The sequence below is a fragment of the Podarcis filfolensis genome (assembly GCF_964270895.1).
Source record: "Podarcis filfolensis genome assembly, chromosome: 3".
Taxonomy (NCBI): Eukaryota; Metazoa; Chordata; class Lepidosauria; order Squamata; family Lacertidae; genus Podarcis; species Podarcis filfolensis.
This window is the reverse complement of record NC_139606.1, coordinates 99,580,497-99,602,446: the sequence shown is the minus strand read 5'-3', so window position 1 is coordinate 99,602,446 and position 21,950 is coordinate 99,580,497. Positions and strand designations below refer to the sequence as shown.

The 21,950-nt window shown below is 42.8% G+C and overlaps 1 protein-coding gene across 4 annotated transcripts in view; it reads right to left on the bottom strand.

The window, feature by feature from the left end:
• Positions 1–16,708: 16,708 nt before the first annotated feature.
• MTA3 (metastasis associated 1 family member 3) overlaps positions 16,709–21,950 on the bottom strand; it is a 122,458-nt gene continuing 117,216 nt past the window's right edge. The window contains exon 19 of one of the 4 annotated variants that reach the window (XM_083605147.1): positions 16,709–19,312. Coding sequence is in view for 3 of the 4 variants with exons in the window: in XM_083605145.1 (XP_083461271.1) it covers positions 19,162–19,312 (151 nt within the window). In the remaining variant the exon portion in view is untranslated. The remainder of the gene's footprint in view (positions 19,313–21,950) is intronic. The other 3 variants (XM_083605145.1, XM_083605146.1, XM_083605149.1) reach the window with 3 other exon arrangements.

The following is a 21,950-nucleotide window of genomic DNA, read 5'->3' as shown; positions in this document are numbered from 1 at the left end:
ACACACACACATATTGAACTGTTTATTCGTAACTCCAATTAATTAGAGCATGACCTCATTCTTTATTCTTCCCTTTAGAAAAATGTCATGCCTTGTGGTAACGGTAGCATTGACAAAATTAGATTCAGAGGCTATCCAACTCTAAATGATGTGTAAGAGTTTGATTCTTTCTGTTCAAGTACTTTCTCTTTTTTGAAGTTACAGATTTTTTGCCCAATTAACAAGGGCATTTGCTAAGTTTCAATGCGTGCACATGTACTTTGTATTGTACCAGGTACCCTTCAGATGGGAACATAAGAACATGGGAGTCCTGGTGGGTCAGGACAAAGGTTCTCACAACGGTCAACTATGGGAAGTGCATGAACAGGACCTGAGTACAACAGTGCTCTCCCCACTTGTGATGCTCAGCAACGGATATCCAAAGGCCATAGCTGTCAACTGTCCCTTATTTGGCGGGAAACTCCCTTATCCCAGCGCCGTGTCACGCCGCTGTCCCTTATTGATGATGTCCCTTAAATTTCCCGGGTTTCATGCTCACCCGGCTTAGGAGGGAAGCAGTGGCTCGGGGTCCTCCGCCGTGAGAGAGAGAGAGTGCACGAGCTGCCGCGTCTCCGTCTCTCCCTTTTCCCCCTCAGGGGTGTGTTGTGAGGAGATGGGTGGTGGCGGGCGGACAGGCAGCCCCTCTCTTGCAAGACTTCCGCCGCACTGCCAGGGGAAGCTGGAGGCGGCGGCAGCTGCGGCAGCTGAGGAGGCGGCCTGAGGGAGGAGGAAGAGGAGGGGACGGGGAGGGACGCAGAAGGGCGGTGCTTCAGCAGCTGCCGCGGCGCCGCAAGCGCCTCATGCTGGGCTCACGGGCGGCGTGGGCGAGAGTCTCTCTCTCTCCCTCCCTCCCTCTCTCTCGGGCGGGGAAGGACTGATGGAACTCCTCGCACCAGGATGACAGCAGCCCCAACAACCAGTGCAGCATCTTGATGTAGTGATTTCCCCCTCTGCATCCCTTTCATAATTCTATTTTTATAAATCATTTGTCCATCCATAGTTCAAATTTTTACTACAAGTTTTCTGTCAATCCTACCAATGTATGTAACTTTACAATACCTTTTCAAATAAATTATAAAATTTCCCCATTCTTTATTAAAAAGGCCCTCTTCCTGGTTTCTAATTCTGCCTGTAAGCTTTGCCATCTCGATGTCGTTCATCAGTTTTGTCTGCCACTCTTCTTTGGTTGGAGTTGTAGACCCTTAGGATCATCTAGTCCAACCCCCTGCAAAACAAAGTCAGTCGCAGCAAAAGCAGCATGGCTCCATCAGTGCCGGATTTATGTATAAGCTAAGCAAAATCCCTTATTTTGGCTGCTGATTCCTTATTTTTGAGGCTGCTGGTCCCTTATTTTCAAATCTGTAAGTTGACAGCTATGCCAAAGGCATGTTACACCCAACAGTGTAGACAGAATTTAGTCATCATGACTATTTTAAAGCCATTAAGGTGGGTGGCCATCACTATATATTGAAGGATAATATTCCCATGTGCTGCCCGAAGTACACTCTTTTGTCCATATCTTCCAAGATTCAGCTTCATTGGATAGTATTCTAGCATGATGAAAGAAGGAGAAGGAAAACGTGGTTACTCCGTGAGTCCACAGACAGGTCTCATTCCCCACAATGCACCTGCAGGCATCTTGTGACTCTCTTATCTGTTTTACTGGGCAGATTTGGCAAGTAACTTTGTGTATAAAAGGGGTCCCGTTACAGCATACTGTGTGAGGTCGTGGTGGTAGATTGCAGAAGGTGTTGTAGACTATCTGTTTCAACTGTGGGTTTGCGTGAAGACTTTTTGAAGAGATTGCCTAAGGAAGAAAGTAGGAAATTGTCAGACTTCAGAACTCAGAGAACTCTATCAGTTGCAGGACTTTGCAAGCAACTGAACCAAGGACTTGATTACGGAATTTAACACAGCAAGGACTTTGAGGCGAATAACCCTCTTTGGACTCAGAGAGAAAAGACTACTTCTAACACCTGTAAATGGTGTGTGTGTATATAGTGGCATATGTCGGTGTTGTCCAAGTAAAGACAAACTCTGCTAAATGGCTGTTTTCTATGGTAAGTTTAATCGCTTGACTCAGCTTTCCACCGCTGATTCACCCAACAACTGAGGTGTAAAAGAATATTAAGGGTAAATGCATAGGCCATTAGTGATGTTACAAAGTTCCTCAAGTACCAGTAATGGCAAAAACTGGCATACACTGAGCTCCTAGGACTATCCAATGTATTATGGGAGGGATCATATGATCAAAAAGTTCTTCTCCTTTCAGAACAGAGAATTATTGAGGGATCCTTCTTCTCTTCATTTCCCTCTGCCCTTTTGAAAGGGCTTTGATTACACTGTGTAAACTTTCTGTTCTCCCCAAACAGCTTGTTTCCAAACACACATTTCCAGAAGAGATTTCAGCGGCTTTCCTCCTGGCAGGCTGCAGGCTTTGAATTTTGTGCCCAACTGTCTCCCTGACATTTATATTAGAGAATTTGCAATGCTTGCCCATCAAGTTGTTTCATTTTCTCCCATATGGTTTCCCTAATCTACCACCCGGGACTTGTAGTTTTTGACACCCGCTCCTGATTATGCATAAGCAGCTGTGTCTACAGATGGCACTTTGGCCTTAAACCCAGATACTTTCCCATCCTGGCTTTGTAGTGACAGGTTTTTTGCTCAAGAGTTTCAAAGTCTAATGAACTGGAAAAGATGAGAATGTAAATGGAAAGTCTGTGTGGATTCTTACCATGGTACAATGACAATGTCTAGTATTAAGCTTGAAATTTACAGAAGATATAACTGTCACGGTCTCTAATTTCATCATTGTACATGACACTTTTGCCATTACATCACCTGTTGGACAGGGGGAAACCCCCATTTTTAGACACAGACACACATGGGCCATAGGTAACATTTCCCTCATTGCTTTGAAACATTCCCTCAGGATTTTAACTGCACTCTGTCCAAACGTTAGACACCAACCACAGCTTAAGTGACACTGCAAAAGTCTAGAAGTGCTGGTTTTTAAAGGCTCCAGGGTGCTATGGAAGCCCTGAGCAAAACCACAGGTGACTTTTCAGGGAAGGTTGATTGTTGTTTGTGGGAATCACAACAATTGTCATAATTCCTTCCATAAAGATTACATAGTGTCAGGTGTGGAGAGTCCTCCCCTCCCTTCGGTGACTTCACAGATAAGAATTAACAAGCAGTTGATAGATTTTTAGTCCTTTTATTACAGCATCATGTTGCAAGTGCAAATACACAGCTCTCCTCAAGGAGGGCAATTGGCTAGTCTAATTCTCCTTCTGGCATCCGCAGCATTTTCGGTGCGAACGGGAAGTTCCTCGCTCCCTCTGACTCCTCTGTTCTCTGATACATTCAGACCTCTGATTCCATGGTGGGGGGGTCCTCAACGCTCTCAAGTGACATCTCAACTAGCTGCCCCCTCCCTTCTGGTTCTGCTGTCATTATCTCATAACTGGGTAACTCCACCCTAAGCTGTTCAGCTTCTGTCTCTCTCTCTCTGTTTCTGAACATGCTGTGGACTCTTCTCCCTCCAGCTCTCCATCGGAGAGAAGTTAGTCTGCCATAGAATGCATTCCCCAGTCCTCATCTTCAGACCATTCCCTGACATAATTTATACCATTAACTCTTTTTTAGATATTCTAAACTTCCCAATACAGGAATGGGTAGACCTCAGAATGGTGGGATCTGCTTTTTTTGCAAAGTGCCTATTGCAAAAGGTACATACTTTAAAAATTCTGCACCCAGGAATGTGGGATGATTAGGGAGGCAGGAGAGGATATATTATTTAATGATATCTTTCCTAACTTGCGCTAGCAAGTTCCATATTCTAGCAGAGTTCCAAACATCACTCTTTTTAAATTACGCAGCAATCAGCTTGTTGCTGACTCATCTGAGTCTTACTATTAAAGATTCCTTCCTGGTAAAATCCCTTCCAATCCCTCTTAAAAAGAATAAACACAAGAATCTGATTGACGTTAGTATAAAAGTAGATTGCTCACAGATTCATTCAGACATATCCCTGAAGGCAGGCTTAGGTTACATAACAACTAGAACTATTCCATTAAAAAGTTAGTCCCAAGTGACTGTGACTAAGTGTTCTCCAAACACACAGCAACATACAAAATAGAGAACACACGCTGATCAGAACATGGAGGCTGTGTGCTTCTCCATGCTAGTACAACAGACTACATCCTCTTCAAGTCACATGTAGTGGAAGTCTGTCCCAGCTCAGGAGGAAACAGGAAGTCTTCTCCTTAGTGGTACAAAACATCCCCTGACATGTCACTGTAGGAATGTTGTACTTGACTCCAATTTTACATCCCACAAGGAATTCATTCAAGGGGTGCAGTCATTTTGTTGTTGACATTGTTAAACAATTGGGAGCTGACGATCCTAGCCATCTTATTTCCTATCACTCAGAGAACCTCCAGCAGATCCCAATCTAACTATGCCCACTCTGCATCTAATACCTCGTTATATTTTGCCGTAGGCTACAGGCAACAGGTACAGAGGTAAAGGATCAAGTTGAATGGCTGTCTTCACTATGTGTTTCTTCACAAGAATTGAACAAAAGGCAGCTGCCATACACAAAGTGTTCCACGACCATGAAAACCCAGGGACTTGAATGCATAGCTGCCAACGTTTCCCATTTTTTAAGGGAAATTCCCTTATTCCGAATAGGATTCCTCGCAAGAAAAGGGGAAAGTTGACAGCTATGCTTGAATGTAATATAATTAAATTTCCATCAGTCAGGAAATGGTATTAGATGTTACTGCAGTGCTAACAACCTTCCTCCTCATCAGTCGTAGTTCTCAAGGACTGGAACATGTTGATTCAAGACTGGAACATATTGAAAAAGAGCCCAGCTGACAAGAGTGTAAAAACAACTCATTGATCATCCTGACACTGCAATAAAAAACCATAAAAAAGCCAACCACACCATAACTTTCACTCCTTAATCTGGAAATAATATCTGCTGGGTTTGTTAATCACATTTCAGATAAGACCTAGACACATGTTGTGTGTGGTTTAGGGGGTGCACTTTTTTAGACATGCATACCATCATATTTCATCCTGGGAAGGTATTGTTCCCAGAAAAAGAGAGAGAGATCTGGGTTGCCTTATTGGAAGTGAAAAGGTTTGTTAGTTTAGTGAATGATACCCTCCTCTCTCAGCACAGCTTTCAGGGCAACTAATAGCAACAGTAGAAGACAGCAAGAGAATGACAATAAAAGGATCGAGGATAGAAACAGCATTATAAAAATTGGGACGAGACCATGAAATTAATAATAGCAGCACTGATGCTAGATACCAGGAATAATTTTTAATAATAATATTTAAGAAGAAGTGGATTTATTATTATTCTTTTTTAAAGTATTACATTTGTGCTAAAATGCCCAGGCATCAAAAGAGCCTGTCTAGGATTCAGTCAGGGATAACAGCTGCACCTCCAGAGAGCACACTTTGCATGGAAAAGATCACATGTTCAAATTCTGGAATTTCCAGGTACGGCTGGGAAAGACTTGCGCCTGAAACCCTGGAGAGTGTTTGCCAGTCATTGTCAGCAGTAATGAGCTAGATGGACCAATGGTTTTACTTGGAAGAAAACACCTTCCTGTTAGGAAGGGAATATACAACAGAGAAGATCTTCTCATAGATTGCAACCTACCTGCCTTCAGAAGGTAGGGACACCTGGAGAAGGGCCTCTGTTGCAGTGAATGGCCAGATCTGAAGATGATATATTAACTGCATCCCTTATATTGTGGCATACTCTTCCCCCTCCATTTCCCTGCAGTGAGCCCCATAAACTCTCTCTATCTCTGGGAGCTGAGTAGCAGACACCTCACAGGCCACACAATTCTCACTGCCATTCTCTTCAATTGACACATGCATTTTCTTAAGGGAAACATACAGAGAAGCAGATGGGTGAGCATGCAAGTCTGCAGGACTTTTCTAAAGTTTAAACATATTTTTGCAGTGGGGCAGAAAACCTCAGGCCTAGGGACTGAATTCATACCATCCAACATGCTGCCAAGTGAAACAGGGACATGCATCTTCCAGGATCAAAGTCCCACAGGAGCCAGGTGACTTATGCAAGAACACAACCCCCCCCCAAAAAAGCATGTCTTTCAGGGCCGTGCTCTTGCAGGAGCCAAAACAGGGCATCCCAGGAACTAAGAAGAAGCCAGGATGTGTAAATCCAGGATGTCCCGCTTAAAGTGCGACAGTTGATGGGGATGCTGAATGCTGCCCTTCTCTGTCTGGATCTTTTTTTTTTTGCAAATAAGTTTTTATTGGAATTTTCACAAATAACTGTATACAAAGTTCATTTGAATATTTTTTACATATTATGTCCACCAAATTATACAAACGCAAACACCTTATTTTAGGCTCTGCCGAGCCTTTGACTTCCCTCCACCCCTTTGATAAGTGTCAAATAACTTCTGTAGTCACGTATTTTATTTTCGCTCTTAAATAATAATCTCTTACTGTTAGAGTTGTTCTACCCCCGCTAGTGCTATCTACAAATTGATTCCAAAATACATCCAGTATTTATTCCAGTCATCATGAAATTTCTGTTCATCTTGGTCCCTTATCCTTGCTGTTATTCTGGCAAGCTCAGCATAGTTTACCATTTTAACCTGCCACTCACTTATATTAGGTATAATTTTCGTTTTCCAGTTTTGTGCTAGCATAGTTCTTGCGGCTGTGGTGGCATAAAGGAATAGAGTCTTATCTTCTTTTTTAAATTCTTTACCCATCATTCCTAACAGAAAAGCTTCAGGCTTTTTGGGAAACGTATATTTAAAAAATTTTTTAAGTTCATTGTAAATTGATTCCCAAAAGCCTTTCACTTTGCTGCATGACTTCTCTGTCTGGATCTTGGAGCTCTTCCAAAACCATGCTCCATGAGGCCACATTCCTCACTGCCCCTGCCCTGCATCCTTCTCTGGGTATCTTGGCTGGCTGAAACGTTTCCTTGAACTGTTGATAATGCCTCTCACTTGCTCGAAGAGAGAATGGAGAAAAAGGGCTATGGTATGTGGCCTCCAGAAAGGACACATGGCCCTCAGGCTAAAAAAGCATTCTTTCCTGGTTTTGAGGCATATAACATCTGAGCTAGCTTGGTGTCTACAGCTACCGATTGGGTTCATCGTGTCTAAGATAAAATTCTGAGAACTGCCCTGGTTTGTGGCTCACCCTCTGAGCCACTGTGCTACATCAGCGCTTGAAGACTGCAATCCAGTCTTGCTAGGAAGCAAGTCCCACTGAGGAAAATGGGGCTTAATAATCTGAGAAAATATGCTTTTGGCTAGGCTGCATGTATATGGATGCTCGTGCCTTATTTTTGCAAAAGATGTCAGCCATTTTCCCGTTAGGCATCTTAAGATGATGTGTCAGGTGGGTGGAACCAGTGGCGTAGCGTGGGGGGTGCAGGGGGGGCGGACCGCACCGGGCGCAACATCTGGGGTTAGGGAAAATCAATGGGTTAGGGGGCACAAATCCACGGGTTAGGGGGCGCAAATCCACGGGTTAGGGGGCGTAAATTACTTGCCTTGCCCCGGGTGCTGACAACCCACGCTACGCCACTGGGTGGAACTATCAAAAAAATACCCTGAGATGTATATTAGGGGAGGAGAACTACTGTTATTTATATATGTCCAAGCTGTATTGAATTATGGTGCTGGAGGAGACTCTTGAGAGTCCCATGGACTGCAAGAAGATCAAACCTATCCATTCTGAAGGAAATCAGCCCTGAGTGCTCACTGGAAGGACAGATCCTGAAGCTGAGGCTCCAATACTTTGGCCACCTCATGAGAAGAGAAGACTCCCTGGAAAAGACCCTGATGTTGGGAAAGAAGGAGGGCACAAGAAGAATGGGATGACAGAGGACGAGATGGTTGGACAGTGTTCTCGAAGCTACCAGCATGAGTTTGACCAAACTGCGGGAGGCAGTGGAAGACAGAAGTGCCTGGCGTGCTCTGGTCCATGGGATCATGAAGAGTCAGACATGGCTAAATGACTAAACAACAACAACAAAGCTGTATTGACACTATGCAAATTATAAAACAGAAAGTTTTCTGGGTGTGATATATCTTGAAAGGAGGTGGAGAACCTGTAACCTCCAGATGTTTTTCCCAACTAGCATGGCCAGTGGTCAAGGATGATGGGAGCTGGAGTCCAGCAACATCTGGGGGAGCATGGGTTCCCCAGAGCTGGACAGAGTGATCTTGTCAGCACCATGTCAAGCCAACACTGTTTTCAAAGCTCCAAGGGTCAAATTCCTTTTATTTATTTATTGCATCGAAAGAGACTTGAAATGTGAGACAAAATATTGAATCCACAAGTTTCAACATGTCTCCTTTGGATACAGTGATTCTTTTGAATAACCATGTTTGTGCTGTGAGACTCAGAAATATATAGCAAAATAAATCTACTCTCACACATTTTATTTTATTAAGGGAAAGCTTTTAAAAACCACTTCCTGGTCAGAATATTGAGACAGGGGACAGAAGCCTTATATCATACACTGACTACATTGCGTTTGCTTTTTATATTTACAAGAAAGACTAGCAACTTTGTGCTATTTTGTATCTACGGGAAATATCTCGATGTTTTAAAACATAACAGAGTGCCTAATCTTTTTTTTTAACTGTAGTTTTAACAGGAAGCCCAGGAAGCAAGCAAGTTTTAAAGCACTCTTGGTTGTAAACACTCTGGTACAAACATCCGCCGAAAGCTTATGGATTCATAGAATCCCAGGGAAGGTCAATAAAGTTTTCCCACCAAGTCTGAAGGATGCACATGTTTAAGATTTGGCTGTTGTGCATTTAAAACATTTCGGAGCAGCAAGCAAGCAAGGATTCAGGCATACTTCCAAATGTTTTAGGGAAGTACGTGCCAAACGTTATGAGCACAAATCTTTCCTACTTGACATGTAGAATTGTCAGATTTGGTACCAATGCCTGCTCTTCTGAATGTAGTAGCATATTAATCTTCAGGTGTATCTCGATGGTGGTTCTTATAACAATGCCATAACAGCTTCAACTGTTGAGATAATAGATAGATAGATGATTAGATAGATGATAGATAGATAGATGATAGATAGATAGATAGATAGATAGATAGATAGATAGATAGATAGATAAAAGGTATAGATAGATATACAAAAAAGTGTGGATTGTTTTCATCTCCCATTTGATCCTTTTCATATCTTTCTGAGGTAGGAAGGGTTGTGAGATATCAACTAACTCAGTAGCTTAATGGCTGAGTGGGATTTTGAACCCAGATATTGACATTTCTCTGGAATATAAGGAGAGACTATTGCAGACTTGGAGAACCTGTGGTCTTCCAGATGTCTGCACCATCCCTGGTGATTTTCCATTTCAGCTAAGGCTTGTGGACTCCAACATCTTCTGGAAGACCACAGGATCAGACTAAAAGCCCATCTAGTCCTGCAATCTGTTCTCACATTGGCCAACCAGACACCCATGGAAGCCCACAAGAAGAATTTCAGCAGTAACCATGGTTTTCTCAGTTCACTATTGTTAATGCTGGTTATTAGAAACAAGGAAGTGACACAGGGGATCAACTTGTGCAGGAGAAGAATATGTGCTGGAGCAGCATGTTCCCAATGGTCAAGCTATGGGTCAGCCATGAGATATTATAGCCAGCTCACAGAGTCTCATGAAAAGGGCTGGCTTTTGATGGACAGTCACTATTGCAGAGGTTCCCCCCCCATTACACTTATGAAAATTTCTTAGAGTTAATTCTCTAAGACATTGACTGTATTTGAGGTAGAACACAGAGGTCTCTATGAATACTAGCCAGAGTTCCAAGACCCTTCCCTTTAGCCATGCTGAAGAATACAAATATCTCTCAAAGGGACACACATTTAGCTTTTGCATTTTTGTATAGTGGAGCAACCTAACAGCTTCTGAAAGCAATTTCAATTGTAGCTTGTCATAAATTACAACTGGGAGGGATTTGCCTTCTATGAATGACTGCAAATACAATGCAAGTGCATTCAGTTCTGCATGCTTGCTTGCTCCACCGAGCTTTCACCTTGCCAATCACCTTCTGAGCCTGCACACTTGTGTGCTGATCAGTATCCAAAAGAGAACCTAAAGAAATGACTTCTTTTGAAGCTGAAGGGTGACTTGACTTCCTCAAGCTCATTTAAGTATAAAACCTATGGAAGTGACCACCTGTCTTTTCAAGTTGATTAGGTTGTTATTGGCATCCATCAGTCTCAGGAGACAATGGAAGGGTGCCCCTTTGGAAAGAGTTACAGTGCCTGCTGTGGCTGTAGAGACCGATACAAGAGAGACATGTTTTGCTGCAGCTGAGGCAAAAGAAGGCACCTGGTTGTGCTGCTGCAAATGCACCATGGAGTTTCTTCTCTCTGTGCTCCTCCCTGAGATTATTCCTCCACTAGTCACTGTTATGGATGCATGACCCGACTGTTTGTCTCCATGCATTGCGGTCATCTGCAAGGGATTCCCACATGGCAGAGTTGATGTTGCCAAACTTTATGTTATGTTTGAAGACATCACTGCAACACAAAGTTGCCAACAGGCCTGGTGCTGGAAGAGCACTTCATTGGGGACCAAGCCAGTGTAGATGTCACTGAGACAGGAGTGTGAACATGCCAGGAATGTGGGCTTAGGAGCACACATCTTTTGTTTGAGACTCTGTCCTGCCATGTGATATCCAAAATCTTTCTGATGCAATGCATGTGGAAGGCATTGAGGTGTTGCTCCTGGTGCAAGCCTGGTAGGCCTTTATCATTTGTTTGTGTGTTTGTTCGTTTGTTTGTTTGTTTGTGTGTGTGTGTGTGTGTGTGTGTTTGCTTGCTTGTTTTTTTGTTTGTTATTTTCCCCCTCCATGATGGTCTTTGATTCCCTCACCCCTGTTCCCGACATAAATCTTCACTTACACCCTTGTTCCTGGTGTAGATCTTCACTTGCCCCTTCTTCCCTGGTGGGAGGCATCATTTTGTGGTTTGCCTCAGGTGCCAAAATGTCTTGGGCCAGCCCTGAGAGTACTTCTCAAGCTACAGCAACCCCGGCCCATAATAACCACCTTTGTTTAACAAGGCAGGTGAGGCAAGGCACCCCAACTTTCCAATTCTAAGCAGAAAAATCCATAAAGATCTGCAAACTGTGCATTGCAGGTAACAGAACTGAAGCTCCAGAGAGATATGCACCTGACGCCTTTAGACAAGTGATTCATTGCTTTCCCAGCACAAATAACTTATTAGTAGGTGTTCGTGAGGAGCATCAAGGAAGGAAGTGTTAATTATTGCTAAACCTGTTGGTACGTCACAGATGCAACTGCAGGAAACAGATTCTTCCATGGAGGCAAGCAGCATGCATATTAGCTTCAGTTTTGTGTGATCCGTTCAAGATCTGTTTCACGAAAAGCAGTGCTAGAATGCATGGAGGGGATGGTTCTTAAAATGCTGCCATTTACTGGCTTATCAACAAAGTTTCCAAGTCTATTTTCATCTTAAAAGTCTGGTCCAAAGGGCACTTGCATGGATGCAAATTTCATCATTAATGGGGGACAAATGCTTCCCATCAAGTCTCTTTATCTGGGCCCCAGGACTTTCCCCATGCAACACCCCCTTCTCAGCTACACCGTTCTCAGCTACGCACTGGGAGACAGCGTGGTTTAGTGGTTAAGAGTAGTGGACTCATAATCTGGTGAACCGGGTTCGCTTCCCCGCTCCTCCACATGCAGCTGCTGGGTGACCTTGGGCTAGTCACACTTCTCTAAAGTCTCTCAGCCTCACTCACCTCACAGAGTGTTTGTTGTGGGGGAGGAAGGGAAAGGAGATTGTTAGCTGCTTTGAGACTCCTTAGGGTAGTGATATCAAATGCAAACTCCTCCTCTTCTTCCTCCTCAGACCACACCCCTCCTCAAGTGCTTTTGCCTCACTGAAATGTGTCCTGGGATTCTGATAATGACTTCTGCTTGCCTGGAGGGAGGGTAGAGACGCTTGGAGAAACTAACATACAATGGTAAAATCACCTTGGTTGCTCCATGCACTTTTGCTCTGGCCTTAAACACCAGCCAAATATACCAGCTGCTCTGAGGTTTCGAAAATGAATTGGTGGTGATGGAAAATGAAAGAAGTGCAGATACCCAAACTTGGGTTTATAAAGGTGAGACTGAGGAAGGGCATTTAATAAATATAAACAATTAGTACAGTGGTACCTTGGTTCTCAAAGTTGTCAAACAATTCGGCTCCCGAACGTCGCAAACCCGGAAGTTAAGTGCTCCAGTTTGCAAACGTTTTTCGGAAGCCGAACATCCGATGGGGCTTCCGCTTGAGTGCAGGAAATTCCTGCAGCCAATCGGAAGCCGTGCCTTGGTTTTCGGATGGTTTTGGGAGTTGGACTCCCAGAACGGATTAAGTTCGAGAACCAATGTACCACTGTAAATGATAATATTTTTCAAACATTAATGGCAGTCACAGGACAGGAAATTTCACCATGCTCACAGAGCACTGTTTCAGATTCAACTGCATTTTTTACCCTTGAAAGGTCCATTTCCACCCAGAACAATGGTCTCAGCCTGACAGGGGATCCTGTAGCGCTGAACTAGCAATGCCTAACATTTGTGTTGACATACAGCATTTAAGAACAAAATAACTTTCACAACTTTCTGTCCTGGAAAGGAGTACAAAGTGGGCAACTGGGAGGTTTTTTATAAGCATGCCTCGGGGATGTCATTCCTCTGTTATGCAGGTATAATTCACTTTTCTTGGGATAACTCAATCCAGCAGGAACATCTGTTCTCCAGAAGTCTTTTTCAAAAAGAACAATGGCATGCATTATGAATGATTCAATGCTAACAAACTTATATTGTCTTGGGTGGGGGGGGGGGGAGAAATCACCTTATAGGGCGAGGTTGGGGAACCTGCGGCCAGCCAGATGATGCTGGATTATAACACTTGGCCAGCCGTGCTGGGGCTGATGAGTCCAACGACATCTGGAGGGCTAGAAGTTTGCATCCTTTTTACTAATAAGGAAATTGTTTGCAGCAGAAATATTTGATCCTCTATCCTTCATTTCGCTTGTACATCTGGTTTCCCCTATCTCCAGCCTTGCCCTTCCCAAGCAATTAGAAAGCATTAATTTGTTTATTTCATAAACTTTGAACACTGCTTGATTGTTTAAAAAACCCCTCACAGTGATTTACAAAAGATAAAATAGTAAAAGAAAAAAATTACAAACCTATTTTAAAAACAAAAGTTATGTAAAAGTTAAAATACTGAAACAGATTAAAATTACCTCAACATTGTGAAGTCAGAGGAGTTCTTGGTACACACTAGGGGGGAAATTATTCACTCTTGCATTTCCCTTCCATAATTTTTACATTTCCCCACTCGCAAGCAATTCAGATTAAACTATTTAGTGAAGGCTAGAATATTAAGCAGAAATGTGGGGTGTTGTGGCTGTTTTTTTCAAGGTGGACATTTTTCTTCCAGTATAGAAGTGCTGTAATAAGGAATCCTTTTTATACAAACCATATAATTCCTGCAATGCACACTAGATGGTACTCAAGTGTATAGAAAGAGTTGCCAGCTCAAGAAAGCATAGCTGGAGATTAACAAAACAAAAAACTGTTCCATGCCTAGTGTAAAATAATGAGTATATTTGAGTTGGACAATTAGTGCCCTGAGAAATCTTCAAAGAGATGGTTGATAGGAAGCGATCCTAGATTTCAGAAACTGGAGTTGGGCTGGGGTGTCGTTTAGCGGGATTTGCTTTGGGGACAGGCGTTGTTGCTGTTATGGATATTAATTTTTGTATCATTATTTTAGATCTTATTATTATTTATGTGGAAATTGTTCAGTGTAGCTGTGTATTTTTGATATTTTCTTTATTGTCTAGGACGACTTTAGTTACGTTGAAATTATGTTTTTCCCCCATGTTATAAGCCACCTTGAGCATGGTTCAAACTATGGAAAGGCAACATGCACATAAAATTTTCTATGTATGAGTTTCTCTGGCTGGGAAAAGGGGCCTCTGGATTATTCTCAGTTCTGTATTGTGGACCCTGAATTACATAAACCAAATTGAAAATGTCTATAGAGCATGGTACTCCAAGCAGTCATAGATGCCAAGGGTAAGGTCACATTCACACAATATATTTAAGGGTCATGGTTTTCCGTAAAGTATCGTGGGAACTGTAGTTTGTTACGGGTGCTAAGAGTTGATAGAAGAGCCCCTCAGAGAACTGCCATTTCCAGCACCCTTAACAAACCCAAGTTCCAACAATTCTTTGAGGGAAGCCATAACTGTTAAAGTGGTTTAAGAATGTTTTAAATGCATTGTGTGGATGGGACTCATGTTCATAGATAAAATGCTGTTGTGTGTAGTCAAATATATAATAACAATAATAACAATAACAATAATTTATTATTTATACCACACCCATCTGGCTGGGCTTCTCCAGCCACTCTGGGCGGCTTCCAACAAAATATTAAAATAGAGCAATGCATCAAACATTAAAAGCTTCCCTAAACAGGGCTGCTTTCAGATGTCTTCTAAAAGTCTGGTAGTTGTTGTTCTCTTTGACATCTGGTGGGAGGGCGTTCCACAGGGCGGACGCCACTACCGAGAAGGCCCTCTGCCTGGTTCTCTGTAACTTGGCTTCTCACAGTGAAGGAACCGCCAGAAGGCCCCATGGCCAACCAACTGGTGGCAATTACCTTCTTCTCAAGACCCTCCATACTGGCCAGAAATGTTCTTGTGCATTTAGCCATCCTCACCGATCACATTTTCACCCTGCAGGCGTGACTCATGGCACTGTTCCTTCATGAGGACAGCCATAACTAAGAAGTATAACCAAGATCTCTGACTTAGATGTTCATTTGGTACTGTTTCTAAGTCAGCTTTATGTGTGTGTTTTGTACTTAAAACTGTAGCTGTTCTCACTGTGTGTTTGTAAAGTGCCTTGAATGTAAAATGTGATACATAAATTAATAAAATAATAATATCAATTAGCAAAGCAGAGCCAGGCTGTTAGAGGAAGATGGTATTCAGATCCCTAAAGGTGAAGTGGGAGGCCCCCAAACAGTTTGCTGAATGTGGGGAGGAAGACCTAAATTCAATTGTGACATATTGTATTCCCCACAGACATATTCTGTACTTGAATATGTCTTCTAGTTTCTTTAAAATTCTCAAAAGGTTTCCTGAATTATTCTGAATTATTCTCCTTCAATTTTGGTTTTGCTCAGTTTCTCACTTTTCCAGAATTATGTTCGGTTCTGCCCATTTCCACATCAGTTTGTGATTTAAAACCAAAAGCAAATCTTTATGAAAATTCAGGCATATTCTAGTGCAAATTTCCTCTAATATACATGTTTTCGTATGCAATTTTGCCTAATAAACATGTTTTTGCAAAGCAAATTTCCCTTGTATAATGCATTTTTGTCCACAATTTTCACTAATATAAGCATTATGATGCACACTTTACCCCAGTACATGCACAGGGTATATGCACTGCTTGGCTAGTGAACCACACTGCAAAATTCAGAGAAGTGCAGATTTTGAAGGAAGGGTGTGTTTCAAAATGAGTTCTGTCCAAATAAACTTGGCAGAGGTAAGAGTCAGAATGAGTACATAGAACCTTTGGAAAGACAAGTTTAGAAGCCAGCAATCCAGTTCATGTGATCAACTCTTCTGAACTCCCTTGTCTATGGCTAGAAAAAGAATGTGATGCCTTTTGACTGAACAATTGTTGACAAGGCCAACATTTGATTATTCTCATTAAGAGTTTCTGCGTAAAGTCCCCATTTAGATCCTCAAGGATTTGAGGAAAGGCATTAACCTTAGGGCTTCGTGTATACTATATTTCCATCTAAATGCTAATGCATTCAGTAGGTTTCCCTTACTTCACATATGTCTGGCTGGCCTTTTTGTGGCCTTGAAAATATTCCACATTTATTTATTAAATTTATAAAATATCTATACCAGGGGTCAGCAAACTTTTTCAGCAGAGGGCCAGTCCACTGTCCCTCAGACCTTGCGGGGAGCTGGACTATATTTGGGGGGGGGAATGAATTCCTATGCCCACAAATAACCCAGAGATGCATTTTAAATAAAAGGACACATTCTACTCATGTAAAAACATGTTGATTCCCAGACCGTCCATGGGCCAGATTTAGAAGGTGATTGAGCCAGATCCAGCCCCCAGGGCTTTGTTTGCCTACCATGATCTATACCACCCTTCACGGGGCAGTTTACACTATAAAAACAGAAAAATACGTAACATAGTAACAAACAAACTCCCCCAACCATTTTAAAGGCCATAGATTATTTAATTAACCAAAAGCCTGGCAGAAGAGGGGTGCTTTTGCCTTGTGCCTAAGAATATGTAATGAAGGTGCCAGGCGAGCCCCCCTGGGGAGAGCATTGCACAAGGAGAGAGTCACTGCAGAAAGCCACACCATTCTTGTGTGGCTACCCTCCAGACATCTCGTGGAGGAGGGACATGAAGAATGGCCTCAGAACATGATCAGATCATGATGCGTCCAGGTTGGCTCATATGGAGAAAGGGGGTTCACATGGCATCTTCTTTTCAAGCATTCAGTTGATTCGGGGTTCTTCTTGCAGAGTGCAGAGGGAATCAAACATTTGTGTAACAATGAAGCTTTATTGTACAGAGATATATTTACACGAGTGCCCAACAGTTGTATGCAGATACACACATTACCAGACTTTCCAAACTCTCATCTCTCACTTCCCACTACTACACAACAGTCTTGTACATTTCATTTTGCAGTGCTTTCTGTACATGGGGCTAAATCAGAAGTCGATACCTGTATATAAATTGTTACCCAATCCCAAACAATCAGGCTACAAAGCAAAATGTGTAAATCCAGAGTCTTTGCTCTAATGGTTTTGGAATCCCATCATCAGGTGCACTCAGAAGTACAACCAAGGTTTTTTGAAGAAGATATTTGCCCCCCCAACCCCCCCTCTTTCTGCATTTCCCAAATGGGTACAATACACTCCATGGCCTTTCTATTTTATTGAAAAATATACATTCACATTTGTAGGCATAAAAACAGGCAGTGGAGGACCCAACAAAGCAGTTCGGGTAACTGAGAATTTGCAACACATTTCCTTATGTAATAATTATCTGCCACAATTGACGTTTTTTAAAATAAAAACAACCCAATACCAATTATAGTTATCATTTTATAGATTAGAACATAATGGCAATTGTTGGAGCTGTTGTGCTCTAGACAGCCTTTTTAAACATCTTTTTGGGAGGAACTGTGATCAAGTTCAACCATAGTAGGAACTCATATCATGGAATACAAAAAGTATAGACATTGGGATATATTTAAAGTGTGTGGTTAATACTAGGACTGTACATCAGATCCAGAACTAAATCAGGTTGATTCAGTTTGCCTTGGAATTTGGCCAGATGGGGTTCATGCAGCCCTGAATCAGCCCAGGTCAGATCAGGTCTAACCTGGAGCAATCCAGGTCTTTCAAAAGGGCTGGTGGTCTGGGAGGAAATTGGGTAAGGTCCCCAAATGAGTTTGGGGCACAGATCCAAGTCAGATCAGGGTGCACAGTTAGTATAGGGGATCTGGAATGAGTAATGAGAGTCTCAGCTGCATCTCAGAGGATTGGTTCCTCCTCTGGCAGAATGGGTTTATAGACTATCTGTAGGACTCACAATGAAGCATTGTATATCCTGCAGTACAATGGTTCAGGATTTCATGCCCACCACCAAGGGCTCAAATCAGGACATTTCACTCCCTGTTCCACCAACCCCAAGTTATCCTCTTTTTTCTAGCTGTCAAACAGCATGCTCAATTTGATTGCTTGTTGCTGTTTTGCCCCTTAGTAGTTTTTTAAAAGGTGGGTTTTTTCTCTACTTCTGCAAATCTCAGATTCATCCAAGCATGCTGGCACCTCCCTCCTCTTTCTCAGCGGTCATGTCCTGTGTTTGACATCAGAGGGGGTGATGGTGCTTGGCTATTCCTATGGAGTTTCTGGGATCGTCAACCGTAATAAGTCAGCACACACAAAATACATTTAAATCAGATACAACACACACACACACTCCAAATCCCGGGAACACTAGTTTTTTTGCGGAGCTGGAAATGGTAGCTTAGTGGTAGCTAAACTACAGTTCCCACGATTCTTTGCAGGATGGGTGTGTGCGTGTGTGATATAAATGTTTGACGTGCCACGGCCTGAGTGTTGAGTGATTGTTGCATGCCTTTGTCCCTGTTTGACAATAATTATTTCTTCTGTTTATCAAAACTTGGACACCGTCATCCATCAAGAAAGGGCCTGCCTGTCTGAGCTACTCAAGGTTCTGTAACAATATCAATAAATAATGAGAGAGACAGATTTAATGTTACATTAAAGAAAGAACTGTCAGCCCAGCGGTTGCTACTCATAAAAACCACCACGTAAGAAGTACTGCTTCTTTCCAAGATTTGATAGAAAATCACTTTCAGAGATGGTTACTGAGGATTGCTGGTTACCTAATTCAGCCAACGTCAGTCTGCATTCAGACTCTTCTGTGTACATGTGTTCTTTCTTTACCTAAGATTCTCAGTACTTCTGAAAAACAACATGCCTCAATCAGGGCACCCCAAAATCAAGTTAAGACAATGTAACTTGGCATTTGTGCTTCAACAGATATATCTCCATGCTTGGGGTGGGATAGTGCAATATATCTGGAGCCTCAAAGGGCAGAACCAGAAGTATGCTATAGTATGAATGCATACAGTTGCATTCAGAGAGTTCATGTTATTGATGGAAGTTTATATGATGTGCCAGGGGAAGCAGCAACGGAAAGTTGATGGTGGGTTAACGGGTTGTCTGGTTCTGTATATTATCCATCTTCTGACTTTTTTGACATATTCTCCTTATATCCCGGTTGCCTTACTTCAAGGCATGGAAAAGTTCAAAACTGTGTTTTACTCTTTAATAAAACAAGATGCAGCCTTTAACTGTCCTCACTGTATAAAGACACAGAAAGAACCTTCTCCTGTCCAATTTCTGAACATTCTTCTTTATAGGGTGATGCTTTCAAAATAGCAACAAAACAAATTTTTCACTGTTGCATCTTCAGCTGTGAATGATTGCTCAAATTCTCTTGAGTCTCTTTGTGAGTCAGAAGGGACTTCACCTTCCTCAGAATTAAAGTGCATGGGGTCCTACAAGCTCTTTTCAGCTGTGATCGAGTAAACTGCTTACGGCGTTTTCTGTATGGGGAGAAAAAGCAGAGAGATGCAGAGGTAAGCAATTTCTCAACAGGGATTTATATATTATTTTTATTATAAATACAAACTAGTTATTAAGCCAATCAGAGAACTGAGGATCATTAATGGAGAAAAGGATGGAAGTCAACTAAGATTTACTCAGAGTAGATCCCTGGGAAATAAAATACATGACTACATTTGGTCCATTCATTCCAATAGATCTGTTCTGTGTAAAACTTAGTTGAATACCACCCTGGGTTTGGGAAACAAAAGAAATTCACCTGGTTACAAATTGACTGACAACGCAATCCTATATATTTAGCCTGATCATAAAATCACAGAGTTGGAAGGGACCATGAGGATTATCTAGTCCAACCCCCTGCAATGAAGGAATCTTTCGCCCCACATGGGACTCAAACCCACAACCTTGAGATTAAGAGTCTCATGCTCTACCAACTCAGCTATACCTGAGAATGTTATTGGAACAGTGTGGTTGCCACTTCATGGTTGCTTCAGCTGTATTTGAAATGACTAAACTGCACAGGAAGGGCAACTCAGGTGGAAAGTTGCTGTGAAAACTTCCCAAGTGATTTAAGCTTCCCACAGAATTTCACAATTCTATCCATTGTCAGAGCAGAGTGGGATGCATCCATGTGACTAATATGGATGATCTAATTCAGTGTTTCTCAACCTTGGGTCCCCAGCTATTGTTGGACTACAGCTCTCATCATCCCTAGCTAGCAGGAGCAGGGGTTGGGGATGGTGGGAGTTGTAGGCCAATAACAGCTGGGGAACCAAGGATGAGAAACACTGGTAACTGACTAAAGTCTAAGTGGAGTGGACCATTTCCACTTGCATGTTCCACTAGGCTGGTGCAAGGAAACTGAGATCATCACGGTGTTGTTGGGTTATAACCACTATCATTTCTAATTACTGGCCACGCTGGCTGGGGCTGGGGAGAGGCGAAGTTCAACAACATCTGAAGGGCCGCAGCTTCTCTGCCTCTGTCCTAGGCACACGGGTGTGATCAATATTGCAAAGTGATTTGTACCGCTTGAAGGAGATATGGAACACAAAACCCAGAACAGGAGCACCACCACAGATTTGTTTTGAGCTGTGCTCAAAATGTGGCAGTCCTTAGTGAAATCTGTTAGCCTCAACTGCTGACTCCCTATAGCAGGCTTCCTCAACCTCCGCCCTCCAGATGTTTTTGGCCTACAACTCTCATGAGGACCAGTGGTCAGGGATGATGGGAATTGTAGTCTCAGAACATCTGGAGGGCCAAGGTTGAGGAAGCCTGCCCTATAAAGTGGAACCGTGGGTTTCGAATGTGATCCGTGCAGGAGGCACGTTCGCAACCTGCAGTGTTCGCAACCCGCAGCGCCGCGTCTGTGCATGCACGGGTTGCAATTCAGTGCATCTGCGCATGTGCAAAGCATGATTTAGTGCTTCTGCACATGCACGAGTGCTGAAACCCGGAAGTAACCCGCACAGTGCACAACCTGAAATCACATAACCTGAAGCGTCTGTAACCCGAGGTACCACTGTAGTTTTAGCCAAGTCATGCTCCTCACAACATTCTTAAGGGGGCCACCACAGAAGATAAGGGGTCAGGCCCCCTCTGCCCCTGCCCTATCTCAAGCACTGCTCTTGACATTCCTAGCAGGGTACCAGAAACAAACTGACATAGTTGTCAGCAGCTACCAGGAACGAAAACCCGAACCAGGTTTGCCATAGAAGTTATCACTCCAGTCCAGCTAAGGAAATCCACTTGGGCAAGGTTTTGCATGCTTTGCAGTTGCTGGATGAGGAACCCTAGGTGTTGAATCTGATGCACATTTAAATGCTCATCTGAATGCAGATGCCATCTATAGTCTCTGTGCATTGCTTTCAGTGGAATGCACATCTGAGTGCAGATTCAAATGTGCACGCTATCCACACATAGCTGTATTAAGTTGCATATAAACACCTTTGCTTCTAAGGGTGCTTTTTAAAAAATGAGCATTTTAGTCTTTTACATATTAGCTGGATTTCTGTGTCTGGATGAAGCAGCTAGGGATGTGAGACTTACTCCCAAACTAAGTGTGTACAGGATTGTGGGCTAACAGTGCAATCTTATATATATTGCACTGTTAGCCCACAATCCTGTACACACTTATATATGTCTGCAGAAGTACCACAAAGTTCAATTAGGCTTTCCTCTGCGTAAATGGGAATATGGTGGCAATTTGAAATTGGTACAAAATTCTAACAGTAAGTAGTACGTAAGCCTGTCTACACTGTCTACAGAAAGCAACAAGTTTTCTAGTGGCAGAATAAAATGTAGTTTGAAATGACCGCTCCCCGCTTAAAACGGGGGGCGCCCTTTGCGTGGCCGCGTCCAGCCCCTAGATCTGGAGCGGCTCCAACAGCATAGGCTTGGCTTTGCCATCCCTCAGGTGGGATACCTGGAGGTCTCCGCCTACCTCAGTCAGTTGTCCAGTCCCACCTGGGGGAAGCGTTGCCAAGGAGACCAGGCCAGGTAGGGGAGGGATTACCTGCCCACACAATAGAGGGAGGATCTTACCTGGGAATCCTCACTTGGCAGAATAAAATGTAGTTTGAAATGAAAACATTTTCACTTTAGTGAAAGGAGTATAAA